The sequence below is a fragment of the Rhagoletis pomonella genome, unplaced genomic scaffold, assembly GCF_013731165.1.
Source record: "Rhagoletis pomonella isolate Grant_MI unplaced genomic scaffold, Rhpom_1.0 Rhpom_scaffold_00010, whole genome shotgun sequence".
Taxonomy (NCBI): Eukaryota; Metazoa; Arthropoda; class Insecta; order Diptera; family Tephritidae; genus Rhagoletis; species Rhagoletis pomonella.
In genome coordinates, this window is record NW_023458564.1 from 6,411,139 (window position 1) to 6,431,046 (window position 19,908).

The 19,908-nt window shown below is 36.6% G+C and overlaps 2 protein-coding genes across 2 annotated transcripts; both read right to left on the reverse strand.

Annotated features, from left to right (window-relative positions):
• Positions 1–13,893: 13,893 nt before the first annotated feature.
• On the reverse strand, positions 13,894–14,757 carry LOC118745967. The gene is made up of 5 exons (XM_036479655.1): positions 14,683–14,757; positions 14,571–14,603; positions 14,464–14,487; positions 14,246–14,380; positions 13,894–14,190 (listed from the first exon to the last, which is right to left on the reverse strand). The coding sequence occupies exons 1-5, from the start codon at positions 14,726–14,728 to the stop codon at positions 14,054–14,056; spliced, it is 375 nt and encodes a 124-aa protein (XP_036335548.1). The 5' UTR covers positions 14,729–14,757; the 3' UTR covers positions 13,894–14,053.
• Positions 14,758–17,328: 2,571 nt separating this feature from the next.
• Positions 17,329–18,426, reverse strand: LOC118745968. The gene is made up of 5 exons (XM_036479656.1): positions 18,310–18,426; positions 18,205–18,237; positions 18,108–18,131; positions 17,887–18,021; positions 17,329–17,798 (listed from the first exon to the last, which is right to left on the reverse strand). Exons 1-5 carry the CDS (start codon positions 18,353–18,355, stop codon positions 17,524–17,526), a joined length of 513 nt encoding a protein of 170 aa, XP_036335549.1. The 5' UTR covers positions 18,356–18,426; the 3' UTR covers positions 17,329–17,523.
• Positions 18,427–19,908: the final 1,482 nt, after the last annotated feature.

Genomic DNA, 19,908 nt, shown 5'->3' on the forward strand with positions numbered 1-19,908 from the left:
AAATTGCGCTAGACTTTTATAAAAAAATATTAAACATCGAATAAACAAAGTAATATAGCCAAAACTGGTCAAAGTAAAAAGGTTCTATTATTTTTTCCACCACTGTATATGTATACGTATTACGTATACATATCGATACAGTCGATATATATGGAATTTTATAAAGGAGTCTGTGCCTTTGCGTCGGCATATGCTGGTAATGATTGGGAATGTGGGCGATAGAAAGCGAACATATACATATACACATACAAATTACAACTATGCTTAAAATAGCTGGCATGTATTTTTTTTAATCACATTTTCTTTTGGTTTTTCTTCATTTCTGTGGCAAAAAAATATCTGCGTTATGGTAATTTAATCAAAAAACAAAAATAACAAAAATAACTTTAAATAAAAATAAATACATATTTATATGTATAAGTAATCATAAAGAAAGACCGCAATAATATGAAAAGTAAAAGCGGTGTCTTATGTTTATGAGGTTTTTGATTACAAATCTGGAGTCTGATTTTAAAAATTCGTAATGCACATTGTAATAGCGCACGAGTTTCAAAATTTTCTGTCATTTACTTCAAGCTTAGTACTTTGGGGTTTATAGGGTCGCTGATTACGGATCTGAAGTCAGATTTTCTAAAATCAATATGCCGGATCCATATACCAATTATTATGAAATAGTTAAAACCGAACGTACGTGCATTACGTATACTTTTCTGAAGTTTTAAGCGCCCCAGTTGCAGCAATATGATTTTCGAAATGCTAATTAAAACGCAAAAAAGAAATTTAAATTTGGTTGATATCTTGTGGTTCCGCCCAAGCTTTGAAAATTCGCTTTAAATACTAATATTATTATACGATCTATCTATAAAGTTATATTTTTGAAGTGAAACTTCTTTAGCGGCGGTTGGTTAGTTAGGAGTAAATTGGCAAATTCAACGGAAATTGCACACGGAAATGGTGCAACGGAAATGATGCAACGGAAATGGTGCAAAGGAGGTGGTGCAACGGAAATGGTTGGGGCTGAAACAAGTGCTTCTTGTGTGTATGCATATAGTATTAATTTAACAAAAATTTGCTAATAAAAGGTTAAAGAATAACACTGTGAAAAAGACCAATACAAGAATGAAAGTCAATGTGACTTTTTAAATAGATAAAGAAGAGGATAAAAGCAATAAGGTAAAAATAAAAACATAAACAAAGACGCATAAAGGTAAAGGCAAAAATGAAGACCAAGGTAAATTTAAACATTTTAGTTATATATATAAGGGCAAAGCTGAAGGGGAATGTGTAGATGAAGAAAGTGATAAACATGAAAGTAAAGACAAAGATTAGGATGAGGTTCCCGAAGATAGGGGAAGAAAGATTAAAATAAAGGTAATTGAAGAGGAAAAGATATAGGGACTGAATCTGGTAACTACTTAGGGATTTTAGAGATTTTCAGGATTCTCGGGACTTATCAATAAAATTATCGATATTTTTATCGGTTTCGTTATCGTTATTTTATTGATATTGTTATCGATATGTATAGATTTTGTTATCGATATTTATCGATTTTGTTATCGATATTTATCGATTTTGGTATCGATATTTATCGATTTTGTTATCGACATTTATCGATTTTGTTATGGATATTTTTAAAGGTTTTGTTATCGGTTTTTGCATCCTCTGTTGTTAGGACCCAATTAGTGCTCATATGATTATATAACCCGTGGCTGGCCAGAGTTATTCAAGGCCTCTTCTCGAACGAAGTGCTTCGCATACTGGGCGATATATCGAGCTATTAAGCTTCATCCGTTACAGCGGTTCTTTTCGTGGGCGGGCGACCCCTTTTTCTACAACTCGAGTGAAGCGTTATAGATACAAAGGCAAAACTTCAACTTCAACGCCCCTAAAACAGAACTACAAAGTTTCTAAAAAAATGCCAAATTGATCCACAACCTTCTCCTCGGTTAAAGCTTCGGCACCATAGAGATTTCATATGGTGGGAAAAGTTACAAAGGAGGTACAAAGCAGAAGCAAACCGCACCCACCACTGCAAATACTCCTTAGTAGGGGATGCCTGAGGCCTGTGGATGCACACTGGGTCTAAGGCAAGGTCTTGGACTTCGCCAGAGCACACTCCTCTATATAGAAACCAAAAATATACTGCTATGAAACGCACTTGAATATGTCAATTTTGGCGTTAACCGTTTTGACCGTCTACAGACGGTCATCAGAAAACACTGTAAATATATAATAAATCACAATAAAGCACATAATTATGAAAATAAATAATGTTTCCTAGTTACTAAAAGATTTTCAAGTCTTTAGAAAAATAATTACTGAATAAATTCCGGAACTACATAATGTCTACAGACAGTCATAACGGTTAGACGGTTAGACAAGCTCAAATCAAGGCTTGAAATGCCTTCATTTAAAAAATTCAGAATTCAAATTCAATGCATGAAGAAACTTAAGAATATCGTAATTTTTAAAGGTTTTTCGTAATATTTTAGAGCTTTGCTGGTGGCCAACAAACATATATGTTAATCGTTTTTTTTTTTTAATGGCTTAGTCGAATTCTCTTTTCATTCTGAGCATTTATGTATACATTTGTCCATATTTATCTCGATTTATTTTGGCTGTTACAAACAATCTTTATGCGAACAAAGTTAATATACCCTTGTGCACAAGTGCGCTCGGGTATAAAAATTGCTAATAATCATCGCAGGCCGTCATGAAAATTAAACAAAACAATCAGAAAGTCGATGCAAACGAAACGACCAAGCTATCACTCAAAGCTGAATGGCAGTATGAGCGGACATCCCATGCTTGCCACTATTATTTGGATATTCTTGAACAGTACTTAAATTCTACCGATTTGTTGCCTTTGGCTACTCACATTAGGTCATGATAAATCAATCGATTTGTTAGTTCATTACACTCCACAGAACAATTTCAATCAATGTAACTCATACGCCCTGACGCACAACACACGCATTTGTATATAGTATGTGAGTCAGTATTTCTGTAACGGGCCACTTCAATTATGGGATTTTACAAGTGCAAGTGTTTTTTTTTGTCCTTTTTATTTCAAAATTCAATTACAGATGATCTAATTGGCCGATTTTTACCATTCAACCGTCATTTTCATTCTTATTATTTCTTAAGGACATAGATTTTTTTAAATTTAAAAATAATTTTTAAGGGTAAATGTTAATAAATCTGTTGTTGTTGTAAAATAATAGCCTTCTCCATCACTTTTTCACGCAAAAAAAAAACACATGTGCAAAATTTTGCTCTCTAAATATATAATAATAATAGAATAGCGCATACACATATGTTATGAGAAGCTGTTTTTCATGGCAGAAATACACTCAGAGGTTTGCCATTGCCTGCCGAGGGGCGACCGCTGTTAAGAAAAAATCTTTTTTCTAAATTTTTTTTGCGATGCTGCTTTGACCAGGGCTTGAACCCAGGCGCTGCGGACGCTCTCTAAATATGCTGTTGAGAAAAAAAATTGATCGCAACATGTAAAACTTGAAGGCAGTCGCGCAATGCAACGAGCGCGTTCGGACTTATTTTGGTCAAGTGCGTCTGCAGCCAGCGTGCCGAGGTAGATTTAAATAAAAAATTATAATTTTTCAATTCATTTATTGAACAATTATCTATAATATTCAGAAAACAGAGGAACTCATGTTGTATTTAAAGATATAATAAATATTCTCCACATACAGTGACGAACAAGCGTATTCGCGCAGAAAAATTTCCGCAGTATATGCAAAGTTTTTCATCCAAATATTTAATAAAAAAGTAATACTACACAGAAAAAAATAAAAATAAAGTCTCTTAACTTTGTGCAAAACTCTGAAAAACTCAATAAATTTGTATACTAATTTGCAAATTGCCAGTTTATTGAATTTTCTTTAGTTTTGCAAAGTTTAGAAATTTTATTTTATGTGAACTGAAAAAAAAAGTTAGACATTTGTTTGCATTGTCAATCACATAATTGAAGTGACCCCTTTCAGAAATTCCGACTCATGTACATATGAACAATTGCATATATAAGTATGTATATGATATGGAAACATTGGCTTTTTTTCTCGACACTTTTATTCGAGTTCTAATATTTATTTATGCAAGAACATGTGCAGTAAGCTGTATACTCAAATGTGCATGAGTACATAGCAAATTGCTTTTTTATCTAAATATTGTGAGTTCATTTACCGATTTTAAAATTCTTAAATGAACGCTCATACCCCAGCACCTGTATTTACTTAAATATATATTATGTGATCAAATTGAGTAAGTTTTCACTCCCAATAGCTTTCATTGACATTATAATGAACAAGTAAGAAAGTCTAAGTTCGGGCGGAGCCGAACATTAAATACCCGGCGCAAGTATTAAATATATGTTTTCCACCTTTCCGAAAGCTACTGCTACATGATAAGCCAACGTGTATAAATTTTAAGTAAACTAGCGTCCTTAATTTTCAAAATATTGAAATTTCAAGCATTTCTGAAATTTACCGTTATATGAAAAGCGGCCGTAATTTTAGTCCGATTTCAACAATTTTCAATGGTTTACTTTTATGTGGCAAGCACAATAACCATATCGAGTTTCTTACAAATTGCTAGAACGGTTAGCGAGATACATATACGTGATCATAAGTGGGCGGTGCCACGCCCATTTTCCAAAATTTTATCATAAACGTATTTTCTGGCAAAGAATTGTTGCAACCATCATTTTGAATAAATTAGCTTTAATATTTACTGATTTATCGAGGATTTCGTATTTCTCGAAATTACCGTTATATAGGAGGTAGGCGTGGTTATTGTCCGATTTTGCCCATTTTCAATACCATCTGTCCTACGCCCGAAAGAAGTACACGTACCAAGTTTCGGTAAGATATCTTAATTTTTACTCGAGTTATCATGTGCACAGACGGACGGACAGACGGACGGATGGATTCGATTTTTGAACGAAAAAAAACTTTATAGGAAATATAAAATTTTGACCTATTTAAACAAGTATCTACATTTATACTGACCGGAAAAAACAAGTATCCCGCAAAACTTCGTCTAAAAATGTATCCAATTGGATCTATTTCGATCCAAAAGGCATCCCTGCTTACGATTGCTATAAATTTTGCTTCCACTTTTTTAAAGATTTTCTAATTTAGTGCTTTCAAACTAAAAACAAAAGCACCAAAAACCAACCAAGCACCAAACTCAAACATTTTCGCGTTTTGAATACCCACTAAATTTTGTGCGAAAAGCATCAAGTTGGCAACAGTGAATGTAAGCAAAAGTATTTTATGACGTCAGCGATTGGGTGGATGCTGTCAAATCGACGAAGGAGGGTTAGCGGTCCGCGAATGGCGCGACCTTCATTTTCTGTATTGTGAACTAAAGCACAGAGAATTTTTCACAATGCATGCACCTTTTTTCATTCTTTATAAAAAAAAAAAAAAACAGTTTATACTAAATACATCAAAAAACATACAAAGGAAATTTCTAAATTTTGTGCTAAACTCGGGGAATCTTAATAAATTTGCAACTCTCTAATCAGACTTTTTTATAAAAATTTTGAAAATGAAGTTTTGCAGCTCATTAAATTTTAGTTGATTTTTGGTATTGCTTTTACTGAGAGTTTCTTCCATACAAACTATGTTCGACTAGTCTTTTTATATTGAAGACACTGTCAGCAAAAAAATGCTAAAAATCAACGAAATTTTCTACATTTTCAAAAATTTTCTAAACGATCTGATTAGAAAGTGTGACCTGATGAAAGAGCCCCGAGCCAATAATTTTGTACGGCACTTCTAGGTTTCATGAAAGAAAAAAATTTAAGTACAAGATAACATTTAAATGTCAGTCATATTTTTTGTTGCTCTGAACTTGTTTCAAAACGTCTGTCTTTTCCTTAATATGTATATGTAATTGTAAAACTCTGTGCACGGCATTTTGAACGTATTTAGGTACCTATTAATTAATCAGCGCCTTGCACTTACCGATTGCTTTTTCATAATTAAGTTAAAAATATATTTAAATTGCATGCTGCCTGTAATGGGATTTGAACCCTGACCATCTCGAAATTAGCAAATTGTGGCAAGCGTCTTCGCGCACTCAGCTGCAGCCAGACATGTAAATGTGCATTCAAATGTTGAGATTGAATCAGCACCACGAGCGTGGTATGAAAGTATTATTTTTAAATACGAACATTTTAAAACGGTAATCAAATAAAAAATACTCAAATCTGGAACCGGGACATTTTAAGGTTGGGCCGGGACACCAGGACAAATAGTTTAAAACCGGGACATGTCCGGGAAAACCGTGACGTCTGGCAGCCCTAGAATTACCTTAAATATTTCAGAAAATCATCAAAATCGGTTCACTTGAACATGTAGCTCCCATACAATTCGTTGTTAAGATATGTTGTTTTGCGTTATAACTCCTCCAATTAAGCAGGTAACAAATAGAATACTATTGATGAAGTTAGAGTAGGGCTGCCAGTCGTCCTGGTTTTCCAGGATTTGTCCTGATTTAGACAAATTGTCCTGGTGTCCTGGTCCACACTTAAATTGTTCTGGATATTTAAGGTAGGTCAATGCAGACACTTCTCTAATTTTTAACAGATTTTTGCTTTCTGCTATTAGTAGTCGAAAATTGATAAGGAACCTTTTTGTCTAACATGTTAAATATCTGGTGAGTTTACCTTCTTTCTGTTAAGTTTATTTGGTTTAAATCTTAATTTGTTTTCAGGCAAATGCCAACAAAGTTTCTGATCAGATACACGGCTGAGGGGTCCTACACAAGTACTACTCAGTAGATAATTTCAGGAGCTAAAATCACGCCGTAAAGGCTATTCCGAAAGTTATTCCTTTCTCCGTCATTATTTGTATGGAGCGGCACAAATTGATCCTCAAAAAAGAGCTTTCAGAAAGACTTTTGTAGAACGCCTTTTGAAGAAGTTCTTTGAAAGTTTTTGTTAGTTCATAAAACTTATACTTCTTTAACGAATTTTGTTAAGGTTCATATCAAATAGTTTTATTTAGACTTAAAAGGCGTATCGAATCTTATTTGTAATACTTACTAATATAAACATATACTTACATAAGTACGCTCGCGTAAATTGTAAATAGGAAACACCTTTCTAGGAAGCATGCAGGGAAGCACTTTTTTCAGTCCGTTTTGCGTAAGTCTTTTAGTATGGCTTCACCGAAGACATTCTACCAAAATTTTCTTCAGGTTATGCATATACATGGCAAAAATGAACATGAAGCGCGTTGTAGGATATACGGAAATTTTCTAATGGTGGTAAGGCAAACATTCAAGACCACGTTCAAGGCGCCGCTTTTTCCAAGCTACGTCACAGTCACGAGAAATGTTTTGTTTTATGATAAAAGAAATTCAGAACATGAACGTTTCAACATCATCAATCATTCAGCTCTACGGATTGTGCGACAAAACTATATTGCTTCTAATTTCAGAAACAAAGCAACTGTACTTATAGGGAACATATTGGCACCACATTCACTTGTGTCCTCGGTTTTGATTTGGATAATAAGTGTCCTGGTCGATGGGCTCAGGATTATGGCAGCCCTAAGTTAGAGGCCAAACCAAATGTCTAAATAATCAGTTGTATGGGAGCTATATGAAAAAGTGAGCCTATTTCGATGATTTTCAGAATTACGTAATAGTGATGTCCAAAATTTTAGTAAAATAACTTTAAAACAGAGGGATTTAGTAATAAAAAGGTTAAAATTTCACCAAAATTTTAAGTACCGTTATCTTAAAAACCGGAGCCTTTCTGATAAAACGGGGGATGTCATTGAATTTATAGGGTAACAATTGAGGGAGATCAACTATCAAAATCTTTGTTCAAATTTATAACTTGCACAGCGTAATTTAAACCCAACTTACTCTATTTGCGCAATCTAAATGTTTATTCCTCGTCTAACTTTTGAAGCACTTAATGAAAATTAATTACAATAATATTTAGAGATTTATTAAAGATTACGAATAAAATCAACAATAGTTAACACAGGCGTGCTCGCAAATTAAAAAACTAAATTTTTTATTGAAAATGTCCCTGGTTTTGAGATTTGCCCATATACATATTTATATACATACGTACATAAGTATGTATTTGTTGGAAATATGTTTTTACTTGTCTTTTTATTTACAGTTCACTCATAAATACGTTAAGTATTTTTAGAGGTACATAGGTACATATGTATGTATATCCTCAGATGTTTGTACATCTATTTTCATTGCTCGATTTACTTGACAAATAAAGATATAAAGATTTTGTTGATGTGTTTTCACACCACTGCAATTTTCGCCATTTTCTTACATATGTGAAATTTTCGTAGAATATCAATTCGAGGTGACAGGATTTTCGTTGTGTTTATCAAAAAAGCGACGCCAACACCAATGACTATTTTTAGCTAACGAAGTTCTATGTCAAGCAACAGCGACAGCAGTCACGTAAACAAATATTAGACGTAAATAGTCGCACTTGTATTCGGGTAATGTATCGTTTCATTTTAGTATGGCTGTATTTGTTTATACGGCTATATCAAAGTGGATACAGCTAATATGCTACAAGTTTAACACGTAACAAACGGCACAATAGAGTGTGGGGGGGGGATAAATATAAATACGCTCAAGCAAATAGACAGCAGATTATTCAATTAAATTGGGTTTTTTGTTAATATTGTTGTTTGGCTGCCCAATATCAAAGTGTACAGTAAGGTTCGATGTAGATCAGAGGTTCCGAAACTTTTTTTCTCGTAGACCCCTTTCAAAAATTTACTGGTTTCGGTGGACCTCCTGCTGATACATATCTAAATATTCCCAAAGCTCGTAAAAAAATCAAATGCGAAGATTCGATCTAACTATATAAATTTGCATCGTGGGTGAAATCAAAAACTTAACTCGTAGTGGCCAAAATAAAACTAAATTATTTTCTTGTGTTCTATTTGTAAAAATAATGTGATTACACTCTTGCAGGTTTTAAAAAATAGAGCTCGTAAATCCATCAAAATACTCTCTCGCACTGAGGAGTTATTTACATTATCTTCACCATAAACTCATCAAATGTTCGGCTCACTCATGACTTTGTACGTGGAGTATTTGTAAAATAGTTTATTTGTGTTGATGGCATCATTTTTATTTTTATCGCTCCGAGTTTTTAAGTGAGGCTAAAAAATTTGCAAAACTAAAAAACAACAAAACGGCTAAGCTTTTTACGCCAAACTTTTAATTCAGAAAGTGACAAGAGAGAAAAGAACGAGTCTAGAAAAATCGATGACAAACAACCAAGCAAGCAAGAAGCACAAAAATTGTTCCACCGTCTCATCCTCTTCAATGCAAGATGGGCAAATGGACTTGTCGTGAAGTGACCAGTCAGCAGTCCAACACGAGTTGTCTGCAGTGTCGTCTGCTCAGTGAAAGCAAAAAATTAGGTAGACCTTCTGAGGAGATTGAAGGCATCCCCTCGATGCCTCCCAGTCATTGCAGAGTGAAGTATTCACCCAGTTTCTGATGGTGGCTTCGATGGCCAAAGGTGTGCTGAAACGGGTTGCGGACCGAGAAATGCCTGGGCTGAGCCAACTCTGGCCAAATGGTCAGATGTCTCATTATCAGGTACTCCTGAGTAACCTGGCACCCAGAGTAAATCAACTTCGTTATGTTCACCACCATCATTTAGTCCACACTTGTATTGCCGAACTAGTTTTGAAGTACTTAAATAGAGGGCTGGTCAATGCCTAAAGTGCAGCTTGGTTGTCACTACAGACACGTAAACTCCTTCCCCTTCACCTATGTTCTACCAGGTAGTCCATGGCTTTGAGGATAGCAATTACCTCAGCTTGGAAGACCGAAGCATATTCCCCAACGGAAAAGTAAAGCTTATTCCCATTAACTTCGTAAAAGACCCCGGATAATGACCCAGATACACTTTTGGAGCCATCAGTGAAGATTCGAGAATTTGTGAGTCCGGGCTCACTGATGGAATTAAACCAGCATTCAGTCTCAGGCAACTCAACATTATAGAATCGCTTCAACAAAGGTAATGGTGGCGTACGATCCTGTAGCATTGAAAATACACAAGTGCTCAAATTTCTGCCCCACTCAGTGTTATAGCAACATCCGGTTTTTTTTTTAGTCTGAAGGTGGCCTTTAAGGCTATCCCACGTATGAAAACACAAAGTGACAGTAAGTGCAGCAGTGCATCAAGAGCAATATACGCCACTCAAAAAAATTAAAGTTAAATAAAGAGGCTGTCAAGCAACCATTAATTTTCGTGAACCCCCACTTACAACTCGTGGACCCCATATTTTTTCGTACCAACGTAGACCCCCTTTGAGTCTCCCGTGGACCCCTGGGGGTCCCCCTGGACCACTTTGGGAATCACTGATATAGATTAAAATAGGTTAGTTATCGAGCAGGTCGGCCCAAAGCTGGATAATGCTAAATCACCTGCAACAGCCAGGTAAATATGAGCTATTTGAATAACTTATAATTGGACCGCTGAACTGTAGCTGGTGTTTGTGGTATTCTACACGTTTAAGGGCTACGGCATAATTTTCAATGAAATGGTGGCAACTAACTTTATAATTGACTTTGTTTCGAATATAAATATGCCCCAATGTATGTACAAGAACGACTTCTCAGTAAAGGTGCTCACACTCACCGACGTGTACGTATGCCGTGTCTGTTTGACGTAGCAACATATAAATTACTGTTGATAGAGAAAGAGAGAGAGAGAAGCACGCGTAAACGTCGCACGTACACGGTGGTGAGCTTTTATTTCCATGGCGCTCTCAAAAGTTTGATCGTGTCACTGACACAAACGTACATTAACGTGTCAGCTGACACGATCAAACTAATGAGAGCATCATGTAAATGAAAACTCACCACCGTGTACGTGCGACGTTTATGCGTGCTTCTCTCTCTGGGCCTGTGCCAATTGATAGAAAAGTTCTATGGTGGAAAAACTTTTTACTATGGTGAGAAAATTTTACATTTCTGCTGTGCCAATTCGTAACTTTTTACTGCTGGAAATTTTTGACAGTTGCTTTGATGCACAAGAAGACTATCGAGTTTGCAATTTATAAAATGCAGCAATTATATAGAAAATATTTGCCTTTGATGATTTCAATTCTTCTGGAACTGAAATCCATGCATTTATTAGACCTTTTAGCAGTAATATTAGAAATAAAAACACGTCAAAACCGTCTGGTAAGTGTGTTCACAAAAATGTTTAAAACCGTGTACAATTGTTCCCAATAAAAACATATGTCGTTTTAGGGTATTATGTACATGCAACAAGACGTTTATTCCAAAATACTAAGCAGCATTATGAACGGCGATAACAAGACTACAAAAATGCATCTTAGGTTGTCCTCGGCTTTTCCTTTTCTTTTTTTTTTCTTCCTTTCTTTTATTTCCACTCGCTTTTGTTTTCTTTAATTTATGTGTATACGTGCGTTGTTCGTTCTTCTTCTTGATAATGCTTGCTGTCAAATTTTTCACTAGCCCTGCCGTATCAAACATTTTTATTCACCTCATAGCTGTCAAAAATTTACTATCCAGAGAACTTTTCTATCAATTGGCACAGGCCCTCTCTATCAACAGTAAATTTTATATGTTGCTACGTCAAACAATCACGGCATGCGTACACGTCGGTGAGTGTGAGCACCTTTACTGAGAAGTCGTTCTTGTACATACATTGGGGCATATTTATATTCGAAACAAAGTCAATTATAAAGTTAGTTGCCACCATTTCATTGAAAATTATCACAAAAAGCAGCAACTAACTTTAGTGTCGAATTCATTTAAGCTATGAATAAGCATTCTTCAGTTATGTTTTCCTAACTAAATGCTGGAGTACTGGAACAGACTAACTGATTACACTGAACAGCTGATTCTGAGAAATTATGCGCTCTATGCCGAGTATATTTAATTACACCACTGCTTTACATGCGCTGCTTCTCTATGCCCTGTACTTACAATGTAAGTATAACCAGCGCTTCAGCGTTAACGCTGTGCGTCAGAAAAGGCTCCTCTCAACGAGTTTGTTTAGGTATGGCAGTTACGTATGTACTTCCACATACTCAACCACTCACACACTTTATTCCCGTAAATCTCATGGGTACTGGAACAGACTAATGAGAGCAATGAGAGTGGCATCTCTCTTTGAAAATGTCACATAGCGAAAAATCAAAATTATCCAGACTTCGCTGCCATGCCCTGTCATGCGCTTCGTAGGATAATCGCGTGTATGCAAAGCTCATTAAACAGATTCGATATGTGGCAGTAATCATGTTATGCTCTGCAGCACAATGCAAGTATAACCAGCGCTTGAAGTGCCATAACAAAAGCGTCAGCGCTACGTCAAATGCAGAAATAACACCAACAATAAGCATAGGTTTGTTTGTGTGAAACACGAAAATTACAGTTTCTCCGTTTTCTGCAGCCATCTTCACTTCCTAACGTCCTGCCAAAATTGGATTTTCCAACCGCTCAGTGTTGACGCCGCGTTATTTCGGTATACTTCATGCAAATTGTATGGGCATGCGAATTTTTTGACAGCCAGACAACGCTGCCGCTTTTGTTTAGGTATGGCAGTAACTCCCGCAATGGCGTCGCCCGCAGCTCTCTATCCGTTATGCTCGCTCGTCGTGATAAGGATGCTCGTGTAGGTGTAGGTGTGTGTACATGGTCCATTACAATTTGTAGTCGACGACAAGGCGCGCGCGTGTTACTCGGTCTGTGTTTCCGCGTCGTGAGGTGCAGCACATAGCGAGGCTTTAAAGCGCAGTTAGTCAACGACGTAGCGTAAACGTAGGTTGACGTACGTAACAGCATATCAAATTTACTTTTGATAGAGAGAGAGAGAAGCAACGGCAACGTCACCGCCATGCGGTGGTGAGTTTTCGTTAACACGCGAATCCCATAAGGTAGATCTTGTCTGCGTCAACCTACGTCTACGTTACGTCGTTGACTGTTTGAGCTTTTAGCGCCGAGGGAGAGAGAGAGCCGAGCCAATTAGAGCCCTTCAGCCGGGAGTTTCTTGTCGTGTCTTCTGTACAAATTGTTCGCTCACGCTGTTACGTATATATATCTCTGGTGCGCCTCATTGCTCAGTCGCTTCTCGCGCTACCTCTCGCTGATTCTGCTGTCAGCTGGAAAAGAAAACGGACGGTATTTTTCAAGCGGAGAGTAGGGTACAGTCTTTTGGATGATACAAATTAGGTCGGAGTTTGTCTTTTGGCTCTGAGGGAGTTTGAAGGAACAGTGTAGATAGAATGTTCGATCCAAATCTGTTATAGTTAAAAGCAATGTTGTTCAATGGATTAGAATTACTTGGCAAATTTTATCGTTGGGAGAAGAATTGTGTAAAAAGTAACACCACTGCGTAGCGACCAACAACACTCGTAGCAATATCACGCTTCTCGCAAACATCCCGCATCTCGTACACTCCACAGATCGCTACACCCTCCCCCCCCTTTGACAAAATAAAATCACGCACATCCGTAATACGACATCGCCTCTCGTCGTATAGGGGATATCCGCTGGGCCAACGGTTTTTTCCCTCGCCGCGCGTCTAGCGCCGATTAAATTAGCGCGACGCGTTTTTATCGACTTGAGTCGCTAAATTTTTTATGGATGGAGTAACGTTCGAATTAAGTCTGTCTGCCTTACTGGTTTTAGTTTTGTGTATATATGTATGAATGCACAGCTGGGTGTTCAGAGTATTTAGTTGAAAAATGGTATCCCAAAAAAATTTGAAATAAAATCACGATAAGCTTCTCACATGTACTCTAGAAATAGAATTTGCGCAAGTAGCTGAGTAGATTTATAAGACGATAGATAGATTATATTAGATATATATTTATTTTTTTTTTTAATTTTACATATTACATAATTTTAGCTTACGAAATAGATATATAAAAAATACGAAAGCATCCTAGTAGTCGTTACACAACCAAGACTACTATTCGTTTTCTACCCATTCAATTAAAATATAACAAGAATCGTGCATGAATCTTCCAAAATACTCATCTCAGCCGGAGCAAATTGCACTGCCCGAGCAAACTGCACTGCCCGAGCAAACTGCACTGCCCGAGCAGACGCAAGTGCCTGAGCACGAGCAGCCTTGATACGAACCACGCGATAGCCGCATGTTGCGTAAGTAGTTATCTGAAATAAATTTAAATCTTAAGTGGTGTATATACTTGAAAGTAGGATTAATTACCAATGAGCAAGGTATTCCTTTCGGAACACGGCATCTCTGTGCACGTAGCAGATACGCCGTCGGGGCGGGAGATGCAGATATTGCAGTCATTGTAGAAAATCTTGCCCGGACATTTACTTCCTTGCGTGTAGTTAGCTGATAATTCGACAAAACGTTATTTTGCAATCAAAATTCCAGGATTATTATGTTTACATTTATTAAGAAATGAAACTACTTACAAATGCGTAGCATGTCTAGGAAATCTGTAAAATAAAATGTATGTGAAAATTAATACAAAAAATAACGCAAAGAACTACGATTTATTGTTCAAAGAAAATCTATTCACCAAAAGTATTATCCGCGGGCGAAGCTGAAACAGCTGAAATTAGATCGTTTAATCAATATCAAACAACAGTAAAATACTTTCTAAAGCAGATAATATTTGACCTTATAAATACCTAAAACTAGCACCAACTGTGTCAGGATGAAAGTGAAGGAGCCCATGATGACGATTCTGCAGTACTGCGTGCCGTTTGCACCGTGTTCTTGGCTTTTATAGAGAAGCAGTAAAGCCATAAATATAAAAAAAAAACAAGTAAAGAAGTATAAGTTCGAGTGAAATCGAACTTTATATACCCAGCGCACGTATTAAATATCGTTTTTTCACCTTTCAGTAAACTGCGTGATAAGCAATAGTATTTTTCCCGATGTCAAACAGTTTCGATAATATGCTATGAGATATTGAAATAATTGGAGCAAGTTTGGTGGAAATCGATAAGTCGATAAGATATGTATGTAGACATAAGTGGGTGGTGCCACGCCCATTTAACAAAAATCAATAATATTGTATCTTGCTAAGAGATTGTTGTAAGATGGCGTGTTTAGTTGTTGAAATATCGGAATTTTCGTGTTTCTGAAATTTACCGTAATTTTAGTCCGATTTAAAAAATTGTCAACATATCGCTTTTGAGCCAAGATTGATCAATGTACCGAGAGTGGTAGAACTTGATAAACCGGTCACCGAGATACACATATGTAAGCGTAAGTGGACGTTGCCAAGCCCATTTTCCCAAAAATTTCCCTATGTAGCATTTTATGCTAAGAGGTCATTTTATATATTGATTTTGAGTAAATTAGCTTAAATATTTACCAATTTATCGAAGTTTTCGTATTTCTGTAAATTACCGTTATATGGGTGGTGGGCCTGGTTCTTTTCGGATTTCAAAAATTTTCAAAGGGTTGGGATTGGTGAAGGGTCTACTGAGATATAGCATTTCATCGTAAGTGGGCGGTGCCACGCCCATTTTCAAAAAATTTCATAACTGTCTTATTTTATGCCAAAATTCTACTTCGCATACCAACTTTCAACAATTTGGATCCAGTATTTACGGAAATATCGCAGTTTTTGCTTATTTCGAAAATACCGTTATATGGGAGGTGGGACAATAACCACTGTGCGATGTCGCCCCTTTTCAATCCCAACCTACCTTGGATAAAGGAAAAATTCCCTACCAAATTTCGTGGACATATCTCAATTTTTTACTGGAGTATCCTGTACACGGACAGACATGGTTTAATCGAATTCTCTTCTCATTCTGAGCATTTATGTATACATTTGTCTATATCTATCTCTATTCGATGTGGCTGTTAAAAACAACCGTTATGCGAACAAGGTTATAACACCCTTGTGCACAAGTGCGCTCAGGTATAAAAAAACCGTCAACAGGTTGTTATCTTTCTAAAGATAAGAGGATGATGTTTGGTGAGGCAGCGAGACGATAAGAGCTTTCAATTATAAGTACTTAAATAATAATTGAGGTATTAAAAAAGTATATTTCGTGAAGTGATCAATACAAAATAAACGCAATGATGGACAACAACAAGTACTAAATATGATTCATCATATACAATGATAAATATTGTGATTTATAAGTAAGACTTCTGCTGCTCGAAAATTAACAAATCAATAAAGACATCATGAAACACACTCTAAGGGCCCGTAAATGACGTTTTGAGCATTTTTGAAGGACTAGTTTTAAGATACGGGATTTTTTCGCTTTTGTTATTTATAAATTTAATAGTTATTTTTAAACAGGTTGCGCTGCCAGGACTTGAAGCTTTATACACGTGCCCTTAGCATATACTTCATGATAAATTTTCAGTTTATCAAATTATCAAATGTAGTGCCTGCGTTGCTCAAACGCGACTTTGACGCATCTGCTTTAGGGTTTGCTTAGTAGGCCATCTGCTCTATGAAAATTCACAAAACAATACACATCTATGCGTTCACCTCTCACGTTTTCCATCTGGTCAATGTAGCATATTCTAGATACTGCATTATTTACGAATTTAATATCTTTAAACTGGAGCACTGTCTATATATGAATATCAAGTTTCGAGTCTGGTTAATGCGCAATTTTTTTATTCTAAAACTTATCATCTCTAAATTACAGTACTATTAAACCGAAAATGACCTCACCGAGCTTTAAAAACACGTGCTCAGCAGGACCATCGTGATCACGTTCTCGGCTATGTCATCTTTATCTTTCTCGTACTTGAAGCTTCATACATGTGCCTTCGGTGTCTATTTCATAATAGTAGGATTCATGAAACGTCGCAAAGCTGTTACAAATGTCGCATTTGTGGCAAAATTTGCCATCTTGCGACACAGCTGATTACTTTTGTATGGAAACTCTCCTGCGACATAATTGCGCCATTGCGATATTATTTGAGCTGGCAATCATTGCAAAGTCAATGTCGCGAAACACATGTTTTTTTACTGTACTTCGAAAAAAAAAGTATATTAGTTAAGGCTAATTCGAAATATAATTGTAAACACTTTTCTTTTAACTTACATGCGGCATTTTTTAAAAAATTTAAGGTAAGGACTGTTATAAATTCCCGTAATAACTATGTATATTATATTCGCTTAAAAATAACATACTTTTCTCAAAGTATTTTGTTGAAGAATATTGCTCCTGACTAGGGGGCTCTACTCATATTTTGGGCCCTGATTGCGTTTTTTTATTTTTGAAATAAGTGCTTCGACTTCCGAATTTCCCACCTGACGCTACAGCTCCTACGATTTCCCCTTAAGTGATGGATTATATTGATATATATTTATTTATTATACAATGTCAATAACACGTTATACAGTTGTATCTTACAAAATAGACAGATTAGCAATACGAACGCATTTTAATAGTCGTCACACAATCAGGACTACAATTTCTTTATCGATATGCAACTCAAATAAAACGAGTATTGTGCTCGAATCTTCCGAAGAACTCCTCTTCTCGCTAATTTGAGCAAGAAGCGCTGCCCGAGCAGACGGCGCTACCCGAGCAGACGGGACTACCATGACAAATAGGACTGCCCTGGCATTGTGAGCTGCCCGAGCAGACCGCACTGCCCGAGCAAACAGCGCTGCCCTGGCATTGCGCGCTGCCCGAGCAGACCGCGCTGCCCGAGCAAAACGAACTGCCGGAGCAGACGCAACTGTCCGAGCAGGAACAGCTGCGCTCCACACCTCGCGAGTGATTGGCGTAGTACTCCAAGTTGCGTATGTAATTGTCTGGAAAGAAATTCGAATTTATCAATGTTTATGTTACCTACAGCTTTTTTTTCTAGAGCAACGTGTTCGTGAAAATATGATTGATTACCAATGCGCATGATATCCGCTTCGGAACAAGTCAGCTCTGTGCACACAGCGGTAACGCCGTCAGGGTGACAGACGCAGAGATTGCAGTCGTTGTAAAAACTTATAGCTGGGCATTCAATTCCTTGCGTGTAATTAGCTGAAGATTCGACAAAACATTATTTAATAAATAATCAAAATCCTAGAACATTATGTTTACATTTATTAAGAAATTAAACTACTCACAAATGCGTGGCATGTCTTTGAATTCTGGAAAATTAAGTTTATTAATTTAAAATATTATTTATTTGCTTTTTGCATATACAAATTAAAATCTATTTACCAAAACGCTTTTTCGTTGACTCAACTGAAACAGCTGCAATTAAATCATTTAAAAATATCAAAGTTCAGTAGAAAAAATTGTAAGCGATAATAGATGAGTACATACCCAAAAGTAGCGCCAAGAATATCGCGAAGAAAGTGAAGCAGCCCATGATGATGATGCCTTAGTACTGTACGCCATGCATGCAGTATTACCGGATTTTATAGAACAGCAAAGAAGCCAGCAGTATTAAAATAACGTCAATAGGTAACAGGTGTTATCTTGTTATCTTCTTATGATAAGGAACGCGATAGTAAGACGGTACGCGCTACTTGAGCTCATGCTTTTGTTATCCTAGTAGTTTTTTTTTCCAGTACTTTTCCTACCTTTTATGTATATTCAGCTTTCTCAGCAACTAAACGGTCAGGTAATTTTAACTTACTATCGCCGTTCTTTCTTTATCTGCGAAGATGTGTTTTATTTGAAAATTATATTTTGGGAAATAATCTATGAAAATATTCGCAATTATCGTACAAAACCAAGTAATTTATTTCACGAAACACTTTGATAAAAGTGAAGCAAACGTCTACCGATCGTTTCGGACGGATAAGTAAAGGAAAATATATAGATGTTTCTAAACGGTAGTTTTTTGTTACCAAGAGATTTCTCCTTTGTTATTTTATCAAATTTATTGAATGATATCTCATTTTGAAGAGGGGAAACTTACGTACATGCGAAAAATAGTCACGTTGTTGTTCAAATTCAGTTATTTATTAAAAAAATGGGGTTTTAAAAAAATGAAAGCACTGTATCCGGTTAATAAAACGCCAGTCTTCTTTCTTCTGTGCTAGCTTACGCCAATTGGAAATGCCAAGTAAAGCCAAGTCCTTCTCTACCTGGAGTTTCCAACGCAGAGCAGGCCTTCCACTTCCTCTGTTACCAGCATCGCGGAACGCGTTGAATACTTTCAGAGCAGGAGCGTTTCTGTTCATTCGTACATTGCCAAGCCAGCGGAGCTGCTGAATTTTAATTCGATCCACTATGTCTATATCGTTGTAAAGCTCATACAGCTCATCGTTAAATCGTCTGCGGTATTCGCCATCGATGTAGCGTAAAGGTTCTTAAATCTTTCGCAGAATCTTTCTCTCAAAAACTACAAGAGCCGCTTCATCAGATGTTTTCATTGTCCATACCTCCGCGACACACACCAGCACAGGCATGATGAGTGACTTATAGAGTGTGGTCTTTGTACGACGAGAGAAGACTTTACTTCTCAATTGCCTACTTAGTCCAAAGTAGCACTTGTTGGCAAGAGTGATTCTGCGTTGGATTTCCATGCTGACATTATTATCGGTGTTAATGCTGGTTCCCAAATAAACGAAGTGGGTTCGCAGACGCGTATGCTCCGACTGTTTGTGTGATAACAGGAGATACTTTGTTTTGTCATCGTTCACCACCAGACCCATTCACTTTGCTTCTCTATCCAATCCCGAGAAGGCAGAACAGATGTAGCCCTTATTTTTACCGATAATATCAATGTCGTGGGCATACGCCAACAATTGTATGCTCATGTAGTAAATTGTTCCTGAGATGTTCAGTTCTGCGGCTCTTATTATTATCCCGAATACCAGATTAAAGAAATCACATGAAAGATAGTCACCTTGTCTGAAACCTCGTTTGGTATCAAACAGCTCGGAGAGGTCCTTCCCTATTCTGACGGAGCTG

Bases quoted from the DNA above. Each gene is read 5' to 3' on its own strand.
- LOC118745967 (XM_036479655.1), bottom strand. From the start codon at position 14,728: ATGGGCTCCTTCACTTTCATCCTGACACAGTTGGTGCTAGTTTTAG. The intron at 14,604-14,682 runs GTATTTATAAGG...ATCTAATTTCAG, and splicing joins ACAGTTGGTGCTAGTTTTAG to CTGTTTCAGCTTCGCCCGCG. The intron at 14,488-14,570 runs GTGAATAGATTT...TTTATTTTACAG, and splicing joins GCCCGCGGATAATACTTTTG to ATTTCCTAGACATGCTACGC.
- LOC118745968 (XM_036479656.1), bottom strand. From the start codon at position 18,355: ATGGGCTGCTTCACTTTCTTCGCGATATTCTTGGCGCTACTTTTGG. The intron at 18,238-18,309 runs GTATGTACTCAT...ATTTAATTGCAG, and splicing joins ATTCTTGGCGCTACTTTTGG to CTGTTTCAGTTGAGTCAACG. The intron at 18,132-18,204 runs GTAAATAGATTT...TTAATTTTCCAG, and splicing joins GTCAACGAAAAAGCGTTTTG to AATTCAAAGACATGCCACGC.